Source organism: Salminus brasiliensis, chromosome 3 (assembly GCF_030463535.1).
Source record: "Salminus brasiliensis chromosome 3, fSalBra1.hap2, whole genome shotgun sequence".
Taxonomy (NCBI): Eukaryota; Metazoa; Chordata; class Actinopteri; order Characiformes; family Bryconidae; genus Salminus; species Salminus brasiliensis.
The window spans coordinates 51624360-51649619 of record NC_132880.1 but is presented as its reverse complement, the minus strand read 5'-3'; the positions used below and the strand labels follow the sequence as shown (position 1 = coordinate 51649619).

Below are 25260 nucleotides of genomic sequence, written 5' to 3'. Positions count from 1 at the left end.
AAACCTATTAACTGTGAAATGGCTATACAAAATCATCATCAGTTCAATATAATATCAAATATAATATTTGAGATGTAAACACACTTTTAATTAGATGATTTAGTTATTCAGTTATACCAGTCATTTATATTAAGAGAATAAAAACAGAACCATGGTCATTTTATAGTTTAAAGATTATATAAAAGAGGGACAGATGACAACACGTGGCTTTACGTTTTAAAAATGTTGCATTTATTAAAATCTGATCGAAACTCCGCCCATTTCCCCCGACTCGGCCTTAGCGGTAGCGCCCCCAAGAGGCGCGGCTGACCTTCCCTCCGCTCCCCTCTGAGCCTGTTACTGCCTCTGTCTGCGAGAGCCGCCATATTGTCACCCCGGAGAGCTGAGAGGTAGAGTTTTCTCCTTATTTCAACCATTTCTCCTCATCTGAGCGTCACATTACAGCCGATACAGCTCGACTCGGGGCTGAGGGCTGTGTAGAGGGACAGGCCGCTGCGCTCGGCTCGGCTCGGCTCGGCTCGGCCCGGCTCGGCCCGCACTCTCCCCTCAGAGCTAGCACTAGCCCTAGCACTAGCTTATCCACCGTCTCTGGGAGTCTTATGCGAGGTTAATTACACAGCATGGAGCAGAATATGAGGCACTTTGGGGAAACTTGGCCGTTGTTTACTCGCTTGGTCCGAGTTTGAGGTTCGGTCACTTGTTGGAAGCCGAGCCGAGCCGAGCCGAGCAGCTCTGTGGGTCGATTTCAGGGCATTCCCATTGCCGTATGGGCTCATCTTCCGTGTAAATAAGCTTATTATTCTGTTTCAGTGAAGAATAAACATGAAGATCGTGGTTCTGTGAGTGAGGGAGGACTCGGACCGGTTACTGCAGCCAGCTAACGCTCCCTCCAGCCTGAGTTTCAGCCCCTCACAGAGGACCGAACAGAAATCAGCACAAAAGCTCAAACTAGCAGAAATCTACAGGTGTCTGCTGTATTAATACTCAATGTTTCCACATAAAGAAGCTCTGTAGAGTCGAACTAAACTGTATGTGACTTCACTGTGTAAATGCTTCCCGTAAAGAGCGTAATGATCCATTATTATATTAATCAAACTCAGATGGGTTAATTACTTCAGTAAAATTGTCCACAATCCAGATTAAGTTCCGACAATAATGAGCAGGGTCGGTCCTGAGCTGTTCACACCTGCAGTTTTTAATCCGGTTTAAGTGAAATCTGGTTCGTTTGGGCTGGTGTGAATACAGTAATCACACTCGGATGTGGAGCAGAACAATGTACCGAGACTCTTGAGAGGAGGTGATCTCGGTCCGAGGCCAAACGGACTTTGTTTGGGCAGAGAATGTGATCTGACCTTGATGTGTGGAAACTGTGGGGTGTACCGATACCGCCTTTTACTTACCGATACGATACCCAGTACCGATACCGCCTTTTACTTACCGACACGATACCCAGTACCGATACCGCCTTTTACTTACCGACACGATACCCAGTACCGATACCGCCTTTTACTTACCGACACGATACCCAGTACCGATACCGCCTTTTACTTACCGACACGGTACCCAGTACCGATACCGCCTTTTACTTACCGACACGATACCCAGTACCGATACCGCCTTTTACTTACCGACACGATACCCAGTACCGATACCGCCTTTTACTTACCGACACGGTACCCAGTACCGATACCAGCTCTTTTCACTGTTTCTTCTGAAATCAAGAGTATTAAGAGCTGATCCTGCTTTTGAAGTACTTTGAAGTAACTGTCTCTACTGTCCAGAGAAGAAGACTTTTAGATCAATGCTTTGTTTGTGTAATTGATCTGTCTACCATTAAATGTATTAACTGTAAAATAATAATGTAGAAATTCAACATCTATTCAAAATGTAACATTTGAGATGTAAACACACTTCTAATTTAAAGGTTTATTCTGTACCACTACACCACTTTATTCTTATCGATACGATCCCAGACTTTCAATTATCTGCTGATACCCAGTACTGATACCAACTCTGACTTAAATACTGGATAGACGGCTCTAAATCCTGATATTTGATATTTATATGTTTCACTTTTTAGAGGTTGGAATTTTTGATATCTTGGCTCTAATAAGCTTGAAAGAGCAGAGTTTACTGGTAGAGGAACTGCACATTTAAAAAGTTTCAGAGCTGAAAATATAATACAATTGGCACAATGCAGAAACACGGGCAGGTAGGGCAGCAGAATCTGGCTCAGCTTCACCAAACAGCTTTTAACTGCTGTTGAAATTCACATTTCAGAGCTTTAAAAACACCAGTTTAGAAACAGAGATTGAGCTTCTGCAGTAATTTCACATTCAGCTACACGTCTCTGTGTGTAAAAAGCTACTAAACTTCAGTGTTTCCATTAAACAAGCTGCTGAAACTCAACTTCTGGTTTCAGAACCAAAAAAACACCTCATGGAAACAGAAAGGACAGAAAGTTCCATTAAAGTCTGTTTAATGATAATAACTATTTGTTACTGTTTGTTTAAACATTTGGTTTCAAAAAGTCTGCAAACATTTTTATGTAAAAGCAACATAATATTAATAAAGAAAAAGCTTCATGGTATCGGTGCTCTCTATTGCAGATACTCATACTGTGAGTAAGTGCCAGCATCGGTGCAACACTAGTGAAAACAAACCAAACCAGAGTAAAAACAGGAAGTTTACAAATCTGATAACTGATTGAGAACAAAGTAAACAGCTATAGGAGTGAAAACAGCCTAAAGACTCATTGACTTCGATTCTGGAGTCTGACTGGGGAAACTAGCTACTGTGTTCCAGAAGTCCTTCCTTATATCGTAAACCAGAGTACAGAAATACTTCATACTGGCTCCGCATCCAGGACTGATTCAGGGCTCATTTGGAGTAGGGGCTTATTATCGCTGGTTTGCTTTCACACCCAAGAAATCCAACTGGAAGTTCAGATAGCTAAATAGAAGAAAGCTAAGCAGAAAGCTTCAGGTCTTTTCGGTATCAGTTTTGGTAGCCTGTCAAAAGTCGATTAATCCATAGTCTGTTATTCTGTGTCTGTTACAGAAGAGGTTTATGGGATATTACTATGATAATTGGAATAGAGAAACTGTATCCCTGCCCACTCTCAGTCCCGCCCACATGTATTCGTTTTTTGTGGCTGATGCATGTTCGTTTAGAATAGTAATTCCAGGTCAGACGACCTCAGAAATGTATTTTTAGGTCTCAGTCTTTTTTCAGCTATAAACTAGCTGTTGAGTTCCTCAAGGCCCACCATATAACAGACATCTGTCTCTTAGTGCATTTTCACCATAGTCCCACGTACTTGAGTCGCTTTCTGGGCTTGTTTGGAGGAGGTTGCTAATTATCACACAATAATTTAGTCTGAATTGTAGATCTGTAGATCCAACTCAAGGGACATGAATAGAAATTGGGGGGGAAAAAAGGTGTCTTTCCAGGTGTTTTCTGTTGCTTATTTTAGTAGGGTTTTAGATAGATACTTGATCCTGAAGGAAATTTAGCAGCCAGTAGCAATTCACAATACAGAACAGTAATACAATTCAATATTTACAGTAATAACAATAGAATAAATATAAAAAATGCATGTGATACTAGCCTGTAAAGTCAAATAATCAGTAGTACCATAATTTAATTAAATAAGTCTCTAAATGTGAAACAGTTTTTAATTTTTTAATTTTATTTTATTACTTTCCTTGCATACCACCAATTCAGTGGTGAAGAATTGAAGTCTTAAATATGCTAACTAGGCAGCTATTACTAAGAAAAATCATTTGGGTTTTAAAATTGAATTTTTATAAAAAGGCTCTGCCACTCATGTTTAGAGGTTGCCACACTGTGCTCTTAAACTTCTGTTAGTTTGATAAAACGGGCGTTCTGTCATGTTGGCATGTCCCAACGTCTGAGCAAGACAGAACATTCTACTAACATTTGAATATTACATTTATTAACTTATTATTTCTGTGACACTGTAGTCTTACAGACAAGCTGTCTCTCAGTCTTTAATTGAAAATATTTTTAAGAAGTCGACCTTATTTGCTTTTAGTCGCCTCTGGCTGTTATCGTTTAGGTAAATGATAATGACTGCACATACACCCATCAGCCCTAACATTATAACCACCTGCCTAATCCTGTGTACATCTCCCTTGTTCTAGCAAACAGCTCTGATCCATCGAGGCATGGACTCCACAAGACCTCTGAAGGTGTCCTGTGGTGTCCGGCACCAAGACTAATGTTAGCAGTAGGTCCTTTAAGTCCTGTAAGTTGTGAGGTGGGACCTCCATGAGCCTTAGTGAGCCTTGAGCACCCATGAATCTTGTTTGGAGGTTCACCGGTTGTCCTTCATTGGAGCACTTTTGGTAGCTACTGACAGAGAGAGAGAGAGAGAGAGAGGGAGAGGGAGAGAAAAAAAAAACACCCCACAAGACCTGCCTGCTAATGTTCTGGAGATGTTCTGACCCAGTCATTGTCTAGAACATCACAATTTGGTTCTTATCAGAGTGTCTCAGATTCTTACGCTTGTCCATTTTTCCTGCTTCATCTCCTTCATCATCTTCAAGAACTGACACAGAAACTAGATCATCAGTGTTATTTACTTCAGCTGTCAGTGGTTTTTAATGTAGTGGCTGACCGGTGTATGATTGGTGTTGGATTAGGGTTGGTTTGTATCCCAGTCCTTAACTAAACCCTTTAAATGCTGCACAGAGCTATGTTGGATTCCAATCCTGTATTCTCTTTGAATGCAAGCTTTCCCATGCACCTGAGGCTAATCCTTTCAGCAGGCAGCACAGCATTCACAAATATTCCTTATAACCACTGTTATTGTTCTGTGGCAACAGATTCCCCTTCCCAATTTCTAGCTAGTGACCTGGAGGTTTGTGACAGAATTGATGGCTGGACTTCAGTCACTTGATGAAGCTTCAAAATCTTATCACTGAGTAGCTCTGTCATCTATTATTAATGTTCTTGCTTTTACCGTTCTTTGTCAGGCACAGATCATCACCGTATCGGTTTTCTAGTTAAACTTACCCAGCAGTGCTGCCTACAGAAGACAATGAGCTCTTTTGTGGTTCTTCGATTATGTAGGCATGGCAGGTCAGCTTTCTTTGCAGGTTGCTAAGCTGGCAGACTATAAAGGGGATACGTGTCTTCGTTTGTCTTCAGATTTGAGTTTGTGGACGTTTGCATGTGAATATGATAAGATGCAATAGCAAAATAGTTTTACTGTACCTTTCTGACAGTCCCACTGTAGCATTACCTCATGTATGCGACAGTAGTCCTTTCAGATCACAGCAGACAAAGGTCTGTTTCTTTTCAGCTGGCACAGGTCTTATGACTTGCACTTTTTTATGCACAACATGTTATATTAAATTTAGCTGCACTGTTCATCCTCCAAGCTAGACGGCCCAGGAATTTCAGGAATGACTCTTCTGAGTTTGAGTGGAAAAACACAACTGTCTATTGTATCTGCTGTTTAACACAGTGTCTGTTTTTGTAATAGGTCGGGTTGTAAATAAAGTCTTGGTGTTTGTGTGTACATCCACTGCCTGGGCTAAATTCCAAATCTAATCATTTCAAGCAAAAATCTTTCCCTCAAACATACAAATATATATTGTCAGTAGGGCTGGGCGATATGGTAAAAATACTATATCACAATATTTATCACGATACATGTAATCAGACTAAAACATCAGCATCAGATTCTTATAAACTACTATTCAGATCCTCTCCTGTACTGAACACAGTGATTTATACTCAACACCTGCTGCTCTTCATTTAATGACCTCAGTCTAATTACACTGTTAGTAATGAAACCTGCAGCTGATCAGCGTTTATTAAGCAGTAACAGTCTCCTCCATATGATCAGAAAAGCTTATTGTTATCTTATTGTTACCATAACATTTATCACAATACGATAAAATGTCATATTGCCCAGCTCTAATTGTCAGTCATGCAAAAAAATCTAATTTTTGCCGTTTTCACTTTTGTGTTTTATATATATATTTTACATTGACTTATGTTTTTCCTGTAAAGTTGGACTTTTAGGGATATGAAGTGCATAATTGTGATGAATACCAGTTTGTCCCTATTTTCCATATAATACAATATGAGCTGCTGTTGCCTCCTTTGGCTTTTGGTAATGCCACAGCATGATTTGGATAAAGCCAAAACAGTGGCTGAGTCTCACTACACGTCTATGCAATGTCACATAATGTCATTTTTCTATTACTGAAATGATGTACAGACCTCAACTTAACAGAGGAATATCTAGACTCATGACCTCAACTACACTCAGATTATCAACATGTAGACTTCTCTCTGCTCTGTGACTTGGGCTAGGCTGCATGTCATATTTGCAGTTATATATCTAGTTATTAGACATTAGGATACCGTTGAGGGTTTAAAGTATAAGATATTTTTCCTGCTAGTTTGGCTTTGTCTTCATGTATATCACGCTCGGCTGGCTAACATTGATTTAGGAAATCAATATATTTTCCATAGTACTGGAGTATATTATTACCAATGGTTTAATTAGATAAAGTTCAGCTGATGTTAATAAAAACCAGGAGAGGATCTGAATACTAGTTTTGAGAACATGTTGCTACTGCTGTATTCTGTAGTCTGTGATTACATGTATTGTGATAAATATTGTGTTTCGTGAATGTCTTTAAATCTTGTAATATAGTATTTCCCACCCATATCTCCCAGCCCTATTTAGGCCATCTAAATATCCTACTTATTTTAGTACTGGCGATTTTGCTGATGGGTCATGTTAAAAGTTAGGATGCTCCATGATTTTTTATTTTTTATTTTTTTTATTGAACATACTTTAACATTGGAGATTCATGTGAGCAATAGATATTGAAGTAATAGAACACATACATCTGAACAAATGCCTTTTATAATTATTAGAAATGCCATTATATATGAAAGTTAGTACACCCTTATGCGCTTAAAGCTGGTATTTCCCCTTTCATCAGTTGTGTTTGTTTAGTTTTAGTGTTAGATTACCTCCATCTCTCAGTATTGTTCACATGAAGATCAAATGTCCAGATGTTTAAATATATTCAAAAAGACAAAAGGTTTTAATAGGTGTCCTACTGTTTTCACATCAGCAGATGATTCAGGCTTTAACAATGTCATATGTACTGTTTTAAAACTAGAGCTTTTTTTGATTGGTGATTGAGGCTGTCCAAATACCCCACTATTTATTGCTGATGTACTTCTAATCAGTGATTGAGGCTATCCAGATAGCCTACCATTAATTCAGCTGGGTGTGTTTTCTGATATTCTGCTTGTAGCCTGTCAGAATATCCTTCAGGTTTGTGTAAGCCGCTCTGCCTGTAAATAAACTCACTATTGGGACATTTGGACAAGGTAGCACCATTCAGCAGGTCACCTGCACTGCAGCTAGCTAGTTTGCTAATCTCTCTGCAGGTCATCTTTACCTACATTACAAGGAGCTACACTAGAGGTTGAGGCCATTATGGTTGTGTTTGTGCCAAAAGGGGCCCATGACTTTCCCCAAGCTCAGACCAGTAACCCGATAGGAAAGGGGCTCCCCACTCGGCCTAGCATGAATGTGTTGTAGTGAGTTTGTTTTTCACATACCCGGTTTTAAAGAACCACAAATTATTTAGAATTAGTCTCAACATAATCCTTTGGTTGGCAATGTCTACCTCTAAACGTTCTAGAAAGCAAGGCATTAAATACCGTAACTCTGACATTGCAACATCGGCCCTTGGTAATGTTAATTTCCACATAGTGATTACTGTCCACCTGAGAGCAGAACAGAGTCACAGGGGCCAGAGTCCAGCACAGGTAGCTGATTTCCTTGCTCTAACAGACCTAATAACCAGGTGGGCTTCTGGGATCCTGTGACCGAAATTGCCAACCTTTGTCTTGGAGGATTCCTCAGTGAGGCTTTAGTTGATGTGAAGGCACATGTGTAAGTGAACGAATCAGCTGTGCTTCTGAGTTCACGGGAAGTGTGGCAGTGAAAATGTCCAGTTGTTTAATAACCCAGTCAAAACAGTGTCATAGCATTGAAGTCAGACTACGAAAGTCCCATTCCGCTGTATCTTGTATGTTGTTGACTCTTATGTATATAAGTATGTGGTATTGATTAGTGCTAAAGTTGAGTATACTCAAATACCCATGATTCATACTTAGCACTATTCATTTTTGATGGACACTATTATCCCACAACGCAGTGCAAAACAGTAAGGGAACCCGTGATCAGGTTTTTTTGCACCCTGATCTGATCTGAGTCTATGAATGCTGAGTATTCCCCGGTTACAATCTGATCCAATCCTTGTTTGCATAAATATTACATTTTTATAGTAAATAAATATTTTTAATATAATATAAATGCAATTGGAACACAGCCCATCTAAAAAGACTTTGTCAAGTAATTTAGTGGAATTTCTATTGGTCTGTTCAACATGAATTTATGATATAAAGAACTGTCAGATTTACGTTGGGGAGAAAATTGAAAAATGCAATTTCAAAAAAGAATATACAAGAATTAACCTGATGGATATGATCTGTTTGTATAAGATATTTATCATTAAAATGTATTTAAATATGGTTGTATTGTTACCTTATAGCCCCACACCTAATTGATATGGCATTATATGTAGGTGCAAGGGTGGAGTCGAACACAACAAAAAAGTGTAATCCGTATAAATTCAGTAGCTGTTCGGTGTGACTAATACTACTAACCTACAGTTCACCATTTGTTTACACCAGAAAAGCTAATCTACTGGCAGTGATGCATGTCCTCAGCTCCACGTCCTCGGCTCTAGTGTGTTTTAGGGGCGAGGCGAGAGAGAGGCGGTCATAGCTCTATACGCTAGAAGTGTAACAATACACACAGCATTTCATATCGTATTGTTCAATAGAAGTCTTGTGGGCGTCGGAAAAGGCGTTTAAAATCTGTGTTGATTGATTGCATGAAGAATAAATGAAACAAGCAAGCCCACACTAGAAGAATGTTAAAGTAGCTGTGCTTTGTGATGCTTTAAGATATATATGATATAAAATATCAGGTTTGGTTTAGTTAGGTGTGCTTCGACCAGGGTGAAGGGTAGTACGGGCTTCCCCTGAGAAATATGAGACACCATCACGTCTTTTCGACATGCTTCTAACACAACCAGAGGTATGTTAACCTGGTCGTGAGCTCTGTGGTTTTAGTTGAAATCCTTGAAACAGTATAATGTTAAATTGAAATTCTAATTAGAACTATTAATTTATTTTTTATATCTTGTTTCTCTTGTTTACGCATTTCTAATCTTATCATTTTTAAATAGACTGCAAATGAGGGTCACCCTTGATGTTCACAGAGTTTAAATAAAGGTTAAATTGAATAGAATTTTAGGTTAAAGGTCCATTGAGTAACAGATCCACTAATGTGGGACCTAAGGGTCTAATTGAAACCCGTAAAAATAATATAACACACAGTGACCCAGCTGAGCTCCCTCCAGGCTGATACTGTATTATATTAAACCCCAAACTGGTGCATAAAAGCCATAATACGTCACATTGAGTTTACAGTTTTTCTCAGAAGGCAGTCAGAGGCTCTAATTAACCATATCAGACAAATAAGTTGTTTATTATGAACAAAATAGATCCGTATAAACACCAACAAGAAACTCCCGTAGACCAGTCATCATCTGGCCAGTTTGTCCCAAACAACGTCAGCCTTAAATCTCACACTGTTCTGTAATATATATAAAATATAAACAAAACAAAGTTTGAACAAAAGTATTGGGATACCTGTTCATTCATGTTGAAATAAAGGATATTAAAGAGTTGGTCCTGCTTTTTTTAGAGTAACTGTCTCTCCTGACCAGAGAGAGAGACTTTCTACTAGACTTTGAAGGAGCATTGCTGTGAGGATTTGATTGCACATTCCTGGCGGTAGACATGATGTCAGTGTATGCTGTTTGACAAGCTGTTTGTGTGCATTTGCACATATGAGCTGCAGCTTAAAATAACTGAGTGCATTCATTAGAAGGGTGTCCACAAACATTTGGACATTTGGTAAAGTCAGTAAACAGTGAAAATCTGATCATACACACTGACTAACCGTGACTCTGTAAGAAGTGCAGTGTGTGAGGAGGCTGGAGTAGTAGGTCAAACAGCAGTGAAAGACTGGGATTTCAGCCCGTGTGCTACTGTGAACGAGTCTTCCTCGCTCCACTTGCACTTAGATTAAAACTTTCCCCCATCTGGGCTTAGTTTCAGTGCTTTAATCCAATTTAATAAACGTTCAGGAGGGCATGGCTTGGTGATGGGCTTTAAAAGTCATGCATGCCGGTTGTGCTTTGTGCTCAGCTCAGGCGTCTGTTGTGAAATCGCTGTGCACTTCAGGTCGTAGGGTAAATACTTGCACAAATACCGAACCGGATTCACTGTGATGAGCTGCCTGTTTGTTTTTGTTTTTCAATTGGTACTTTTCTTCCTCACAGGCCTGACAAAAATACCTGCACACCCCGATCATGTCCGGCCCAGTCACCAGCCGATCCCGGGTTTACCCAGATGTCAACACACAGAGGCCGCGAGAGTACTGGGACTACGAGTCCCATGTTGTGGAGTGGGGGTGAGCTCATTTCAGTGACGAGGATAGAGTGTGAAGAAATTCACTGGATGTTTTATCCCTTATTTCTTATTTTATTCCTTAAAATTCTTACTATAGACACTTTTTTTCTAAACCAGCATAAGAAAGCACAAAACCTTGTATCTCAATGTTTGATTTTTTGACATGATGTAAATCTGGAAGTTCTCCTTTACACTGTGTCAGGAAATCACGATTTTAGGCCAATAGAAATGGGCCAAGATCTTTTTACAAGGATAAGAAGGTTATTTCTTTGTCCTGTAAAGCTGGTGTTTAGGAGATGCAAGGTTTTTGCTTGATTGTGATGATGTGAAGAAGAATGTCTTAATATTTTTATGGACAATATTTAATTGAGTTCATGTGTATTCAGCACTGATAGTCCCCTAATCGCTCATTTTAGTAAGCAAGACTTTGTGTTTGTCTTTAGGAATCAGGATGACTACCAGCTGGTGCGGAAGTTGGGTCGTGGCAAATACAGTGAAGTGTTTGAAGCCATCAACATCACAAACAACGAGAAAGTAGTCGTTAAAATACTAAAGGTATTGATTTTCTGGCTTTCTTGTGTTTATAATTAGCACAATTTCATGTCAAACTGAATAACGGAGCTTGCTTGCGTTTGGTGAAGGCTGAAATTAGGTTGGGTGGATTTACTGAATGTGTGGATGAATTTGATGGATGAGTTGGGTCATGGTTGGATGCATGTTTGCCTGTCCGGCTGACTTGATCAGAGCATTCCCATCGCCATAGGAAGTCTTCGAGAAGTCATAGGAAGTCTTCAAGAAGCTGGCGTTTAATTTCTGTTTATTGGAACACAATCCGTCTGAAGAGAGACTAGACATCTTGCATTACATGCCATCCTCACTCTCATTTTCCGAGTCACTGACGAGCACAGTTGCCAGATAAGCTTGTTTGTATTATGGACTGTAACATTAAAAAAAGTATTGTAACTAAATCCCATTGGCTAGATTTCAAATTAAGAGGGGAGACTAATGAATTCCTCTTTCTCCTCTCAGCTGAACATGGCTCCAGATTCATTTGATAACGTTCTTTGAGCTGAGAGGCTTCTTTCATGCTATGTGATAAATACTTGTAAAGATTAGCCTCATTTTCTCCTAACGAAGCCAGGATTTTATTTTCAGCTTCCCCTTACTGGAGACAGGGGGGGGGGGGGTACAACACAGACTGTAGTGCGACCCAATCAGATAAAGCAGCCGGTGTGACTTTGTTTCCGAACTGTTTTCTGATCTTGGTGCCATTGAAAATATTTTCTCTTTCCCCTCACAGCCAGTAAAGAAGAAGAAAATCAAGCGAGAAATAAAAATCTTAGAGAATCTCAGAGGCGGCCCAAACATCATCACACTTTTAGATATCGTCAAGGATCCAGTGGTTAGTAGCATCACTCTTATTCATATATAAAAAAGTGCATTACAGAATATGCAGAGTTTTCCCTTCCGTTTAATCACAGCTAGTTGCATATTAATAATAATAATAATAATAATAATAAACGTTAAGGTTTCAAATGTGTTTAATGATAGATGCTGTACTTTAACATCAAATGATATTTAGGATTTGGGACATTTTAGAACTGTCTTCTTCATCCTGAGGTTCTGCTGCTGGGCTGATCTTGCTGGGATGGTCTGATCTGGTCATGTTGGTCAGCTGTTCCTCTTGTAGATGATTTAGTGGACAGTGGAACAGCGACTGATCTCTAACTGTTCTGAGATCACTTTAAACCCCTTCCCAGACTTCTCTGCACCTCCTCCCTTTTTTCTGAAGGCCTCATAGAGCTCTCTGGATCTGACCATGGTGATCTTCTTCACCCCTCACTTTAACAGTCAAGAGCAGACCAGACTAAACGTCTGAGGTTTAAATAAGCCCTACTTATCTGGAGAGGTGGAGTAATGTAATTTTATTGCAGGTCTAGCTGCCGTCCTGTGACCACTGATGTCGTATTGGAGGATGATGACCAGTCTTATGAACCACTAATAGTAATAATAAAATTGTAGTCTGAAAAATAGAAGGTACATGTTGATAAGCCGTATGTAGGCTATAGGCTATGTTACACAGAAACATCAAGCCTCTAAGGAGTTTTTTAGCTCATCTTCTGGATTTTACTGAGGTTTGCTACAAACTTGAACAACCTGAGGTATCTGTGGCATGCACAACAAAACTAAATGGCTACTTGAACGCCTCCATACTGGCAGGAGCACTCAGTCCATAACAATTACTGACTCTAACCATGTTTAGTTAGGATACCTCCATCTCTCAGTATTGATCAAATGAACTTATGTTTAAATATGTTCAAAAAGACAAAGATTTCCATGGGGTGTCCTCTTTTTTTTTTTTTACACGCCTGTAGGTCAGATGGTCATATTTTGCAGAGGAATTACTGTGATTTCTGTGTTTCTCAGGATAATGGAAAAGTGTGTAAATAACTGACTGTGTTCTTCTCTTTCTCTCTCTAGTCTCGAACCCCTGCTCTGGTTTTTGAACATGTTAACAACACAGATTTCAAGGTGAAATTTTGAACCCTGCACCCAAATATAGAACATAAGGTCATAAATGGCACCTTTCTTAAGGGATTTTAACCAATTTTTTTTATTTCACAGCAATTGTATCAAACGCTATCAGATTTCGACATCCGGTTCTACATGTATGAGATCTTAAAGGTGAGAACTAAACATGCTTGACAATTTCCAAAACAAATAAAATAAATATTTATCCTAGCCTAAAATAACAAATTAAACCAGGGATTAATGACTGACAAACACTTGTGACTCATTCGCTGTTGGGGAGCCTTGTGTTCTTCGGTAAACTAACAGAGCTATATGTGTTCGGCTTCGCTACAATGCTGCATTCCAGCACTTCCTGTGTTGTTGAAAATAGCTCAGTGTTCAAGAGCAGTAAAGACTGTCTGGCTGTCAGCTTCTTGAGATTTCACATTTAGGAATGGCATTTTAGGTTATAGTCTGTAACTGATGTAATATATTTGAATATTTACTCCTGTGTAGCTTTAAATATAACAGTAGAATGTAATATACACCATCAGCTTTAAGATTAACACCACCTCTTTGTTTCTACACTCATTGTCCATTCCATTAACTCCACTGACCATAGGATCCCTTTGCAGTCCATCGGTCCATTTCTGCATACTTTGTTGGTCCCTGTTATTCAATGCTCAGGACTGACCGCCACAGAGCAGGTAGCATTTGGGTGGTGGGTCATTCTCAGCACTAATGTGGTAGTGATGGTGTGTTAGTAGTGTATGATGTGCTGGTGTGACTGGATCAGACACAGCAGAGCTGCTGGAGTGGTTAAGCACCCCAGTGTCACGGCTGGACTGAGAATAGTCCACCAACCAACAGCGTCTAGAGGACAACCAACATAAACTGTTAAGCAGCAGATCAGAGAGCTTCTGTCTCTGAATTCACTGTCTCTACAAGCTGGACCAGCTAGGTAGGACTGTCTAATAGAGTGGACAGTGAGTGGACAGACACAGTATTTAAGCACTCCAGCAGCACTGCTGTGTCTGATCCACTCGAACCACCAGCCAACACACACTACTAACACACTCGCCACCACCAGGTCAGTCAGTGTCACTGCAGTGCTGAGAATGACCCACCACCCAAATACTACAGTCTGCTCTGTGGTGGTCAGTAATGTGGGGTCCTGAACGGGGGGGGGGGCTGATAAGAGTCTGGAGTTATAGATCTACACAGTGCTCCTGTGTGATCAGTGAAGCCGATAGAATGAACAGTGAATGTAGAAAGCAGGAGGTGGTATTAATGTTATGGCTGATTAGTGTAAAAAAAGACCCTTATATGGTCTGAAGGGCTGATTTGAGAATGTTTATAAATTGGCTTTTTCATCTGAAGTGTCTGGGCAGCAGGTTTTATTTGGGTGGGAGTCTTACAGGACTGCCATCAACATTGGTTGTGGAATACGTCTTTGAGAGACAGATGTGTTTACACAGCTTTATAATGTGGCTCAAATGCTTCTCTTCTACTTGATCTGAGGGAGTATCTAACAACATTAGATAATGCATGGTGCGTAACCATAACAGCAGTGGTGCAGAGATTACTTTTAAAATGGAGTGATGAAGACAAATTGACACATCTCTGTAATTGATGCTTTTGATCACATTGATGAGCCGCCCCAGCTCTATTCTCCTTTAAGATTGTCTGATCAAGAGCAGAATTAATGATCCCATCAATTGTAACAACTTGTCCAAAGTGGGGGGAAAAATAGAAGTTTAGGATTCTTTCACAGCACTCGGAGTGTACTTGCGTACATTGGTTTCCTAACTGCAGTATAGACTTTTTGAATCAATATAAAGAGCACATCTGTTATAGTCACATCCTTCCATTCTCAGTTTGGTCGGTTTTCTGTTGACCAATGCAGAGCATTTTGTCCAGCTTGATTTTTGATGTCTGGCATCCAGTATTCCACCAAGAATATGGAGCTACGCCTCTTCCAGTCCCAAACATAATCATTGTGAAAGAAGTAGTGGAACCTATAATCACGTATCAATTCACCTGAGGATGTGTGCGTTTGATGTAGGCTAGATTCTTTTCGATGCGAGTCTCCTGCCAAGTGGAATAGGTTTGTGCTAATGCCAAGCAGATTAGCCTGTTACCCTAATATCACCTCTCCACATCTCCAGCTATTCACTGCAAGAAGAAGGTAATTAGTTTTCCTTTATCTGCTGATCCTGCCCTCAGGCCTGACCGCCACTATGAGCAATTTGTGTGTCAGTTTGGAAATGTCAAATTCCTATTTTCCCAAATCACCCCTAAAGGATCAGCTCTAAATGGGGTCCTTAGTCCGGTATCTTCATTACTGATCTAGGATCCATGCACCTATTACGTTAGCTGGTGTACCCAAGCCAAAAGCTCAGTGCTTGACTTGTAGCAGCGGATCCACACAGCCGCATGCTCTGCAGGCCTGTGGAGGCTCGTGGCGAGGCAGGATTAAGCTGCACGGCGGTCAGCGTGGCCCATATGGAGGCGACATGTGTTTAAGCCAAGAGGATTTATGTGAGCGGACAGCAGGGAGCACAGTTCACCCGCTCGCTCTCTCGCTCTCTCCCTCGTCCTGACTCCCTTGGTTACAGCTGCCGAAAACAACCCAGCTGTATCGCTTACTCTGTACACAGCCATACCTGGACAAAGGAATAGATTGTTAGCTCTGGGGAGGGGGACGCAGAATTCTGTCTCGGTTGCTGTGTTTTGAAGTCCTGCTTATTTTCAATTCTTTTTTGCCCAAATTCTAAATTACTGGTTATTGTGTAAATTAATTCATGAATTAGTGTATTAGTGACTTTAATACATGGTCACGGTCAGACAGAAGCCTTGAATACAAAATAGCATCAGGAAAAGGAAAACCTTTACTTTCAGTGGGAATCTGTTTGTCCATTTATCATGCCATAACATTAGCACCACACGTAAAGTGAAAAATGTTGATTGAGTTCATCTACAGTGGCTCCTGTCAGATATACACTTTTTAGACACACCTTAATCAGCCACAACAATAAAACCACTGACAGCTGAAGTGAAGAACACTGATGATCTGGTTCCAGTGGCTCCTGTCCAGATGGATCTCTTAGTCAGTGAGTGAACAGTCAGTTCTTGAAGGTGTTAAAGCAGGAAAAATTGACAAGCGTAAGAATCCGAGACACTAGGACTAGAACCAAACTGGGATGTTCTAGACGATGACTGGGTGTTTCCGGTATGCAGTGGTCAGTACCTACCAAGGTACAAGTGCTCCAGTTAATGGACAACCGGTGAACCGGCAACAAGGTCATGGGGCCCAATGTTTATTGATGCTCATGGAGGTCCCACCTCACAACTTGCAGAAATTAAAGGATCTGCTGCTGATATTAGTCTTGGTATAACACCTTCAGAGGTCCAATGGGGGTGATCTGATTTGTGATCTCTTTGTCCTCACCTTCCTGAGAGTTCGACTCCTGTCAGCTTCAGGAGGGTTAAGCTGCATCACTGAAAGCTTACATCTCACAGCGATGAGGCTCGTCGGCTGGGCTCTGTGTATCATACAGTCCGCTGTCTGTCTTTCTCACTCTGTGATCTAATCAGCCAAGGTTAATGAAAAAGACTTTGTCGAGTTAACTTTCAATATTTGCTTGTTTTTGATCTTAAATACGAGCAAATGATCTGTGTTCAGTTCATTACAGACGAACACAGTAATGCATATAAACAGACACAATTAGACATGGGAGGAGTTATTTAGTCTGGTTGAAGGGTTTAAGTGAGAGGAGAGTTGTTTTAAGATTAGATTTAACCCTTTAAACCATAAACACATAACACCTCAATTCCTCATCCTCAAATGACTAAAGAATTGGGACATTTGCTTGTTTATTAGTGCTTCTGAAATCAAGGGTATTACAAAAGTAATACTTTCTACTATATTTTGGAGGAGCATTGCTGTGAGGATTTGATTGCATTCAGCAACAAGAGCTGAAAAGTTAGTGAGAGCAGGATGTTGAATGATTGATCACCACCCCACCTCATCATCCCAAACTCCCCAACTCATCCCAAAAGTACTGGATGGAGCTCCACCGTCATTCCAGAGAACACAGTTCTTCCACTGCTCCACGCCTGGCATTAGGCAGCATGGTGCCAATAGCTTTATATTTATCTGCTCCAGATAGTCCTAATCTATTGGCAGTACTTCTCCACAGGGACTAGATAAGCTGTGTGTGTGCATTTGCACGTCTGTGTCGGCAGTGGTTGCAACTTAAAGAAGCCGAATGCATTTGTTAAAAGGGGTGTCCACAAACATTTGGACATAGTATTTCATAGTAGTTACTGAATCAGTTATAGTACTGAATAATAGGTCACTTGTGTCCGTCGCCATTTAAGTTGATGTATCTAAACTAAAGTTCTCCCTCTCAGGCCCTGGACTACTGCCACAGTATGGGAATCATGCACAGAGACGTCAAGCCACACAACGTCATGATCGACCACGAGCACAGAAAGGTATTGGCTTACCCGCTGCTAATCCTCACTGTTTGACTGTGCGGTTAACGTCATTCTCTGAGCTCTGCTGTCTTAACTCTCTGACTTCGCTTCCCTCCCACAGTGCACGGAGTAGAGGTGGGCATCAGCTCAGTGGTGTTCGTAAAGCTATTGCGTATGCACTTTCTGTGGGAATCCAGCAGTAAATAATAGGGATTTAATAGGGATAGCGTTTAAGTGTGAACACAAGCCAGAGCCGAAATCCCAGGAAAATTGATGCTGCAATCAACTGGGATAAGACCTAATTTAGTTCCCAAGAATTATCAGGAGAGCTTGTGGGAACAGAAGCCAATGGTTTAATGGGATGATTTGGTCCATTTTCTCTTTAGCATTTGATTTTCTCAAGCCAGTCTTTGACTCTCTTCTCTAGCTTCACAATAGAGCCTTCTGTTTCCTCTGTGACCTCAACTTAAATGTAAGCTAAGTGAGCACATCTGAGAGAGCTTTTTTGCCTTTTGTTATTTTATAGCTTATAAAGTAAATGAGTTGCCTAAAACTGTCAGACGTTTGATAATCGTAATGGAAGACAAAACGGCTCCTGCTGGTGACCCATCATATTGTATTTGCACGGTAATGAAAAACAAAATTGGCAAAATTAAAAATAAATAAATTAAAAGCAGAAGTAATTGCGCCCTAAGAGGGTCGGTAGAGCGGACAAAGAATACTGGCCAAAGATAAACAACAAAAAAAAAGCAAAAAACAAAGTTTTTTTGTTTGTTTATACTTTGCGTTCCTCTTCTTGTTTGGTAGACATTAAGCATGATAACATTTAAAGCCCCTGGGGACTAAACGTGGGTGTTGAGTGAAGCTCTCAGCAAAGTTTAACCAGAAAACACAAAGCAGAGATATATGATAAACCACTCCTCAAAAATCACCAGAATTCTCCCCTCAGACCTGTCCGAGAGCCTGGCCTAGGTGTGGTCCTAATGTTCTAATGAACGTGCGTGACTGACAGACCCTCTATCACTTTCGAATACATTTGTTGACTGCGGTTGTGATTTCACAGATCTTTTAGGATTTACTGAGGTTCTGATCTCTGGAGCCGAGTTACCACCCATATATAGATACAAGCTCGAGCTGCCCCACATGCCCCACCATCCCTCCCATCTGCTGGCCGCAGCGTCTCCACTTTGGCGGCCGGCTGTGTGTGGTGTCGATAGGGTGGGGTACAAGTAGGCGGCCGGCAGCAGATCTCCCCGGCTGCAGTGCTGCGTTGTGGACCTACCCAGACGCTAAATTCTACGGCGAAGCAGAGAGGTGATGGGCTCTAAATGAAGGCATGAAGGGGCAAGTGGGGCGGCTTCTTCCTGAGTCATGGCTCAAGCTTTAGCTTGCCAGTTTTAGAATTAGATTTGGCTCTTCTGGTTTTTCAAATTGAAGAGAGACATTTTCGTCTTGTGATTGGTTAGGTGTATGCTGACGTAAACCTGACCCACTTTTAGGACCACCCATTCCACATAGAGAGGAGCGCGATACTGGTGAAACACAGCGGATGTTTATTAGACTATGGCAAGATGGCAAGATCTTCATAAAACACACTTTGTACATCTAGACTGGGGGCCCTGAGGAGCCAGATTATTTTCATTAGGGAAACAAATCATATTAGGTTCTCTGGGGCTTTAAAGTGACATTATGCAGCAGCTGTTTCTTAAACATCAGCTTCAGAATTACATTGATGTTATTGCCGCTCCGGGCTGAAATACGGTCATTGAGAGTAGTAGGAGGATTGTATTGACTGCAGTGGAGTGAATAACACTCCCCACCTGTAGAGCGGGAAAAATTATTCTGCTGCTTTTACTTCAACAGATACTCAAATATTAGTCATAAAAATGTCAATGTAAACATAATTATTGTTGTGGAATGTACAAATCAACTTTTTTCCCCTATGTTGTATCTGATTGTGTGGTGTGGTATGTTCTACACACAGTAGCTAAACTCAACAGAACCCAGCTTGGACCGTTTATGGGTTAAGTGTTTTTGAATGTCTCTGACAGCCTCTCTTTTCGTACTGTTTGGTGTCTCAGCTTCGCCTGATAGACTGGGGCTTGGCGGAGTTCTACCACCCAAGCCAGGAGTACAACGTCAGGGTGGCGTCCCGATACTTTAAAGGACCCGAACTGCTGGTGGACTACCAGGTAAGTTAGTGTGTGTGTTCCTCTGTGTGTAGGAGTTCTGAATAATAATAATAACTGTTCTGAATTATTTTTAATCTTTTGATAAATGATATGGCCTTTCCTATATATGCAGAAGGATATAAAAAGTCTTTGCTATTTAGGAGCTGCAGTTCTGTTACTATTAAAAACAGAGAAGTGAGATATCTCACAGCTGCAATATATGTCCAAAGGCTATCAATAGAAGAGCATTCACACAACATACAGACAGACCAACTGTTCCAATATTAGATGGCCTGCAAGGGTAAGGATCTGCTACTAGTTTCTTTTGGAACACTTTTAAAGGTCTAAGCTCCTTTATAAGGTTAGTATGCTAGTTTTATAATAGCAGTTTCAACTTTGGTCACTCTAGCAGCTACTTCATGAAGTTAGCGTAGGTCCTTAAGCCCCAGCTTTAAACTCTAGTATCTGGGTAAACCATTTATAACGGGGCATGCAGGTTAACAAGCTGGTGTAATTGAAAAAGAAAAATGCAGTGTGGACAAAAGTATTGGGACACCTCCACATTCCACCTACAGAAGCTTTTATTACATCCCATTCTAAAGCCATGGGCATTAATATCGAGTTGACCCCCTTTTGCAGCTCTAACAGCAGGTTTGGAGCTGTGAAGGTCTGCAGTTATTGAGTCAGCAGATGACTTTTATACTAGGAAGCTACAAAAGATGCTTCCCTAATATCCAACAGTAAAGTGATCCACAGTCTTGGGGTTCAGATTGAAAAGGCCTGATCATGTTTTTGCTTAGAATTGGACCATAGAAGATTATCTTGGGGCTCCAGAAGCTGATGGTGACAGAGCAGATCTTTGATATAGGAGGGAACCAGGAAATTTAAATCTGAATAAGGCTAGAAGATGAGTCTGTGTGAGCATGTAGGTTAGCTGGAATTAGCTTGCATCTGAAGAGGCAGCCCACCACTGCTCATCCTACACACGTTTTGCTCATAATTCTGCTACTTTGATTTTGCCACTTAACACCAGGCTATTGGCTAGAAAGTAAGCCCTGTGGCCCCGTGTTGATTTTGTGGTCTGTTTTATTCGGTTAAGCAGATATCCATTCATAGAGATACTCATACAGATATTCAAATTAGTTTGATGTTCATCGTTAGAATAGAGAGACCAAACTCTATAAAATGGAAATCAAAGTCCAATCCTGCTGATCTACCGCAAGTTTAGTTCCAAACCTAATGTGACCTACCTGATTCTGTAGGTAAAGACCTACAGGTAGGGCTGGAAGAGTTTTTGGTGGTTTTACAATATATCACAATATTTTATTTTCACAGTATTTCTTTTATTTATTTTCTTTTGCAAATAGTTTCATAACTTATTCTGTTGTCTAGGACATCAAATATAAAAACATTTTAATTCATTGTGTAGAAAATGAAGGCTTTGAATATTACAGGATTTGCTTTGCCCTACAAATTAAAACAATATATGAAGGCATCAATGTGCTGAAGCAGCTGCATAATAAAAACTTTTTTAGTTTTATTTTTAAGTATTGCAATGGCTGGTGATCAGTCATTTATCATTTGTTCTGGGCAAAAATCCATATCCAATTAAGTAAAACTGCAATAAATAGGCAGGGGTGTTTTTTTTTTTTTTTTTTTTTTTTTTTTTACTATACTTATCAAGTGTAGAACTAAACGATTAATAGGTAACCACGTCATTCCTGCAGTCATAAGCCCTATTCGGGCAGGATTAGTTGTACATGGTGAGGTGGAGTAATGTGATTTTAGTACAGGACGTCTAACATTTTTCTGATTTTCAGAGATGGGAACAGCTGCTGGATTTAAATGCACATAACTGTTCTTTTAACTCCCTGATAGTAATGATGAAATTCGATAATTAGCTTTGGGATGCAACTAATGTGATCGCTGTCTTTCCTGCAGATGTACGACTACAGTTTAGACATGTGGAGTTTAGGCTGCATGCTGGCCAGTATGATCTTTAGGAAAGAGCCCTTTTTCCATGGACATGACAACTATGATCAGGTTGGTGGAGCACAGTGAAGCCTTGTATCTTTACTTTTTTAAACGAATTGTTTTTGGTGATAATTGATCTCTCAAATTCTGCTGTGCCACTGGTAACAGGTCTGACTGGATTTTTAAGCCTGTAAATGTTGGTACACTTTGTGTGGTGCTTCAGATCAGCATTTTATTTTTACAGCTTGTACGGATTGCAAAAGTACTGGGCACAGAAGACTTGTACGACTACATCGACAAGTACAACATAGAGCTTGATCCTCGGTTCAATGACATCTTGGGCAGGTATGACACCTGGAATATTTGTTTGCAGTGTGTATTATACAGAATTACATTTTATGAATGAAATTTGATATTACTGCTACATGACCCCACTGTACAAGCACTAAAATTAGGGGTGCCCCAACTGTGCTATTGAATAATGCTAGAAAGCGATAGTAAAATCGCTATTTTTAATAGGTTTCTATAATCAGACTTTCTAAACTGATTTACTTAGTTTAGTAGCAACTAAATTTTTTATGACTTTTTAACTTTATCATTTTTAATATCTGTTGCTGATTTTTTTGCTTACTGGTGTGGGATGACTGTTTTATAGTGTGGTGAGGTTGGTGTTTGTTTTTTTTCTGTTTGTTTTGTTTCTTTACGTTATTCAAATAATTTAAACAGGGTAGTCACACATTAACAATCTGTGGCTCTCCAGCTGGTAGAACAGAGTGTTTTCACCATAGTTTTGTTTATATGGACAGGGTGGGAGAATATTTTTCACAAATGGTGGTTTTGGTGGAACAAAAACGGCAGATTATTGTTCTGGTGGCAGAAAATAGGCAAACATTTTAAAGAAGAGTGGTTTAAATACTGTCAAAGCACAAGAAACACAGATATCATGTAAAACAGTTCCAAAAACAGACTCTAAACCCTTTTGTTACCTTCTTAGAAGTTCCTCACTGGGGCAGCTGGGAATCATATCTGCTAAAGGCCTAAACACTAAGGGTTGGAACTGGAAGGAGCTTTAAAAGCTGGTACCCAATCCATTAAAAATGCCTTGATCTGCCCCGATCCGGATCAGCACGATCAGATCAGGACTTCGCTGAACTACAATTATTTGGAAATTTGATTGAGTCTGCACCTTCATGAAGATACACACAAACTGTAACTTTTCAGAAATTTTTAACACTTCAGTATAATCCAATAAATGATTGGCATTGTCACTTAAGAGTCCTGTCATTAGAAGCACTGTGGAGGGTCTCTGAAGCATCTCATTAAGGGTGTATTTTGAGCGGTCAGGGCCTGTTCATTTGTGCTTCCCTTTTTCTATCCTTACTCCTCGTTCTCCAGACATTCCCGAAAGAGGTGGGAAAGGTTTGTACACAGTGAGAACCAGCACTTGGTTAGTACCGACGCTCTGGACTTTCTGGACAAACTCCTGCGCTACGACCACCAAGCCCGTCTCACAGCCCGGGAGGCCATGGAGCACCAGTACTTCTGTGAGTTTGACTTACTTTGATGTAGTATTGATGTCATTTTAAAAGAGCCTGTGCTCTTGTAATCTGTATTAAGACGAACTGAATCCTTAGAATAGACACATCCGTTAAGTTAACAGGTGCCTGGAGGGTTCAGAGTGTTCAGCATATAAAGTTTCAATGCAGCTAGTAACTGTGGGTGAGTTGGTAATGAAGTAGTTGGACTATACCTGCAGTGAGGTCATTAGTCATGTTCTCCACCAGGTCTCAGATGAAAACAATTTTTGGTCTCTGTTCACCTTTGAGTTGAACCCTGATTCAGTACTGACTGCTTAACCTTCCTATTTATCCCTTAATAACCTGCTGTTTCTAATGGCCTATAAGCACACATGTCCAAATGTTTGTGGACACCCCTTCTAATGCGTACATTCAGCTGACGCAAATGCACATGCAAAGCTTGTGTAGTCCCTGTAGGGAATTACTGCCAATAGAATAGGAATCTCTCACTCAAAATATATTCCAACAAAAGCAGGAAAAACGTATGTATATATTTATAGCATTAATTTCAGAAGAAACTGTAAATAAGCAGGTATCTCAATACTTTTGTCTGTTTAGAGTAGGTGTGAAAACTCAATGTTCTTGTTTGATTTCAGTTCCCGTCGTAAAAGATCAGACAAGGATGGGCTCCACATCAGGGCTTTCCACTGGCTCAACTCCTGCCAGCACCTCCAGCATGATGACTGGTGAATCTCTCAATTTTCTGTTTAGAAGTAATACATTCTATTGTCTCTTTCTATGTAGAGTTTGTGTGTGTACTTACTGAACTATTAATCTCATCTGCTAAACATACCAAACCGAGTCTTTTCTGATTTCTAACAAGTCGTTCTCGTCTAGGAGGCATTGCGTCCATGTCGTCGTCACAGCCTATGGCCAACCTGGTTGCTTCTCCGGTCATCACCTCCCCCAGCGCCCTGGCCACACAGGTCCCCACTGCAGCAGGAGTGCAGCCCTGATCGTGACCTGCTCGCTCGTCTGTTTCTTGGCCTCATTTTTACGTTGAGTGTGTTGAACTTGAGGAGAGACTAAATTAGGTTGCTATTTTTCTTTTTTGTTCTTTTTTTTTTTTGTGTTTTCATTTAATAATTATATATTGAGATTTTGGCACGTACCAGACGACCGTTAATGTCGCCTCCGTGTCCGGCAAAAAATGTAGCTGCATTCTTTTATGATGGTGTCTAGAGAAGCAACTACACTGTAGAAATCAAGGAAAATGGATAATAAAATTTATTTTATATGTCCCTAAAGTTTTGTTGTTTTTTTTTCTTGTTTAAAAAAGTTGTTTTCATTTGTGCTGAAGCGACTGCTCTACAAAAGATTTTCCATTCGTTGAAGCAAATTGTCATTCCTGCCACTCTGACTCAGAATAACCCTAGAGGAGAGAATTACAGAATACACTCATACTGTTTATTCTTCCTTCCTCACAACAAGTGCCCCTTAATCTATACATAAAGTAAGCAGGTGCCAGAATATGTATTCATAAAAACACTTTCACCAAGTTTCACCTAAAATCAACATTTAAACATATAAGCAAGACATTGAAAGTGTTTGCCTGTTTGGACATTTATTTGCGTATTTGGCACGTCTTAGTCTGATTTTATTTATTTATTATTGTAGTACTTATTTTATTTTGTGCTGTGTAAAAGTGTTTCACCCCTGAATTTGTGGCCAACCCTGAAACTCAGCTGGGCCAAGCAAAAGAACACTGATCCAACATACACAAAGAACTAAAACCCTACATTGATGAGGCAGGATCTGAAAGGTGCCGTTCTGGCCCAGTCGTCTAGAACGTCACCATTTGGTTCTAGTCAAAGTTATTCTTGCCCATTTTTCCTGCTTCAACACATCACAGGAGCCACTGGAACCAGATCATCAATATTATGCAGTTGAGCTGTTAGTGGTACTAATGTTACGGCTGATTGGTGTAACTG

The 25260-nt window shown here is 40.3% G+C and overlaps 1 protein-coding gene across 2 annotated transcripts; it reads left to right on the top strand.

Annotated features, from left to right (window-relative positions):
* Nucleotides 1-286: 286 nt before the first annotated feature.
* On the top strand, nt 287-24576 carry LOC140552323 (casein kinase II subunit alpha). 2 transcript variants are annotated; one of them, XM_072676513.1, is made up of 14 exons: nt 295-389; nt 811-965; nt 10485-10615; nt 11058-11169; nt 11915-12016; nt 13096-13146; nt 13240-13299; nt 17542-17625; nt 19689-19799; nt 21720-21821; nt 21997-22097; nt 23148-23296; nt 23926-24015; nt 24167-24576. In XM_072676513.1, the coding sequence occupies exons 3-14, from the start codon at nt 10515-10517 to the stop codon at nt 24283-24285; spliced, it is 1182 nt and encodes a 393-aa protein (XP_072532614.1). In that variant the 5' UTR covers nt 295-389; nt 811-965; nt 10485-10514; the 3' UTR covers nt 24286-24576. The 2 variants fall into 2 exon arrangements, with proteins under 2 accessions (XP_072532612.1, XP_072532614.1); XM_072676511.1 differs by lacking the exon at nt 811-965 and having other exon boundaries at nt 287-389.
* The last annotated feature ends 684 nt before the right edge of the window (nt 24577-25260 follow it).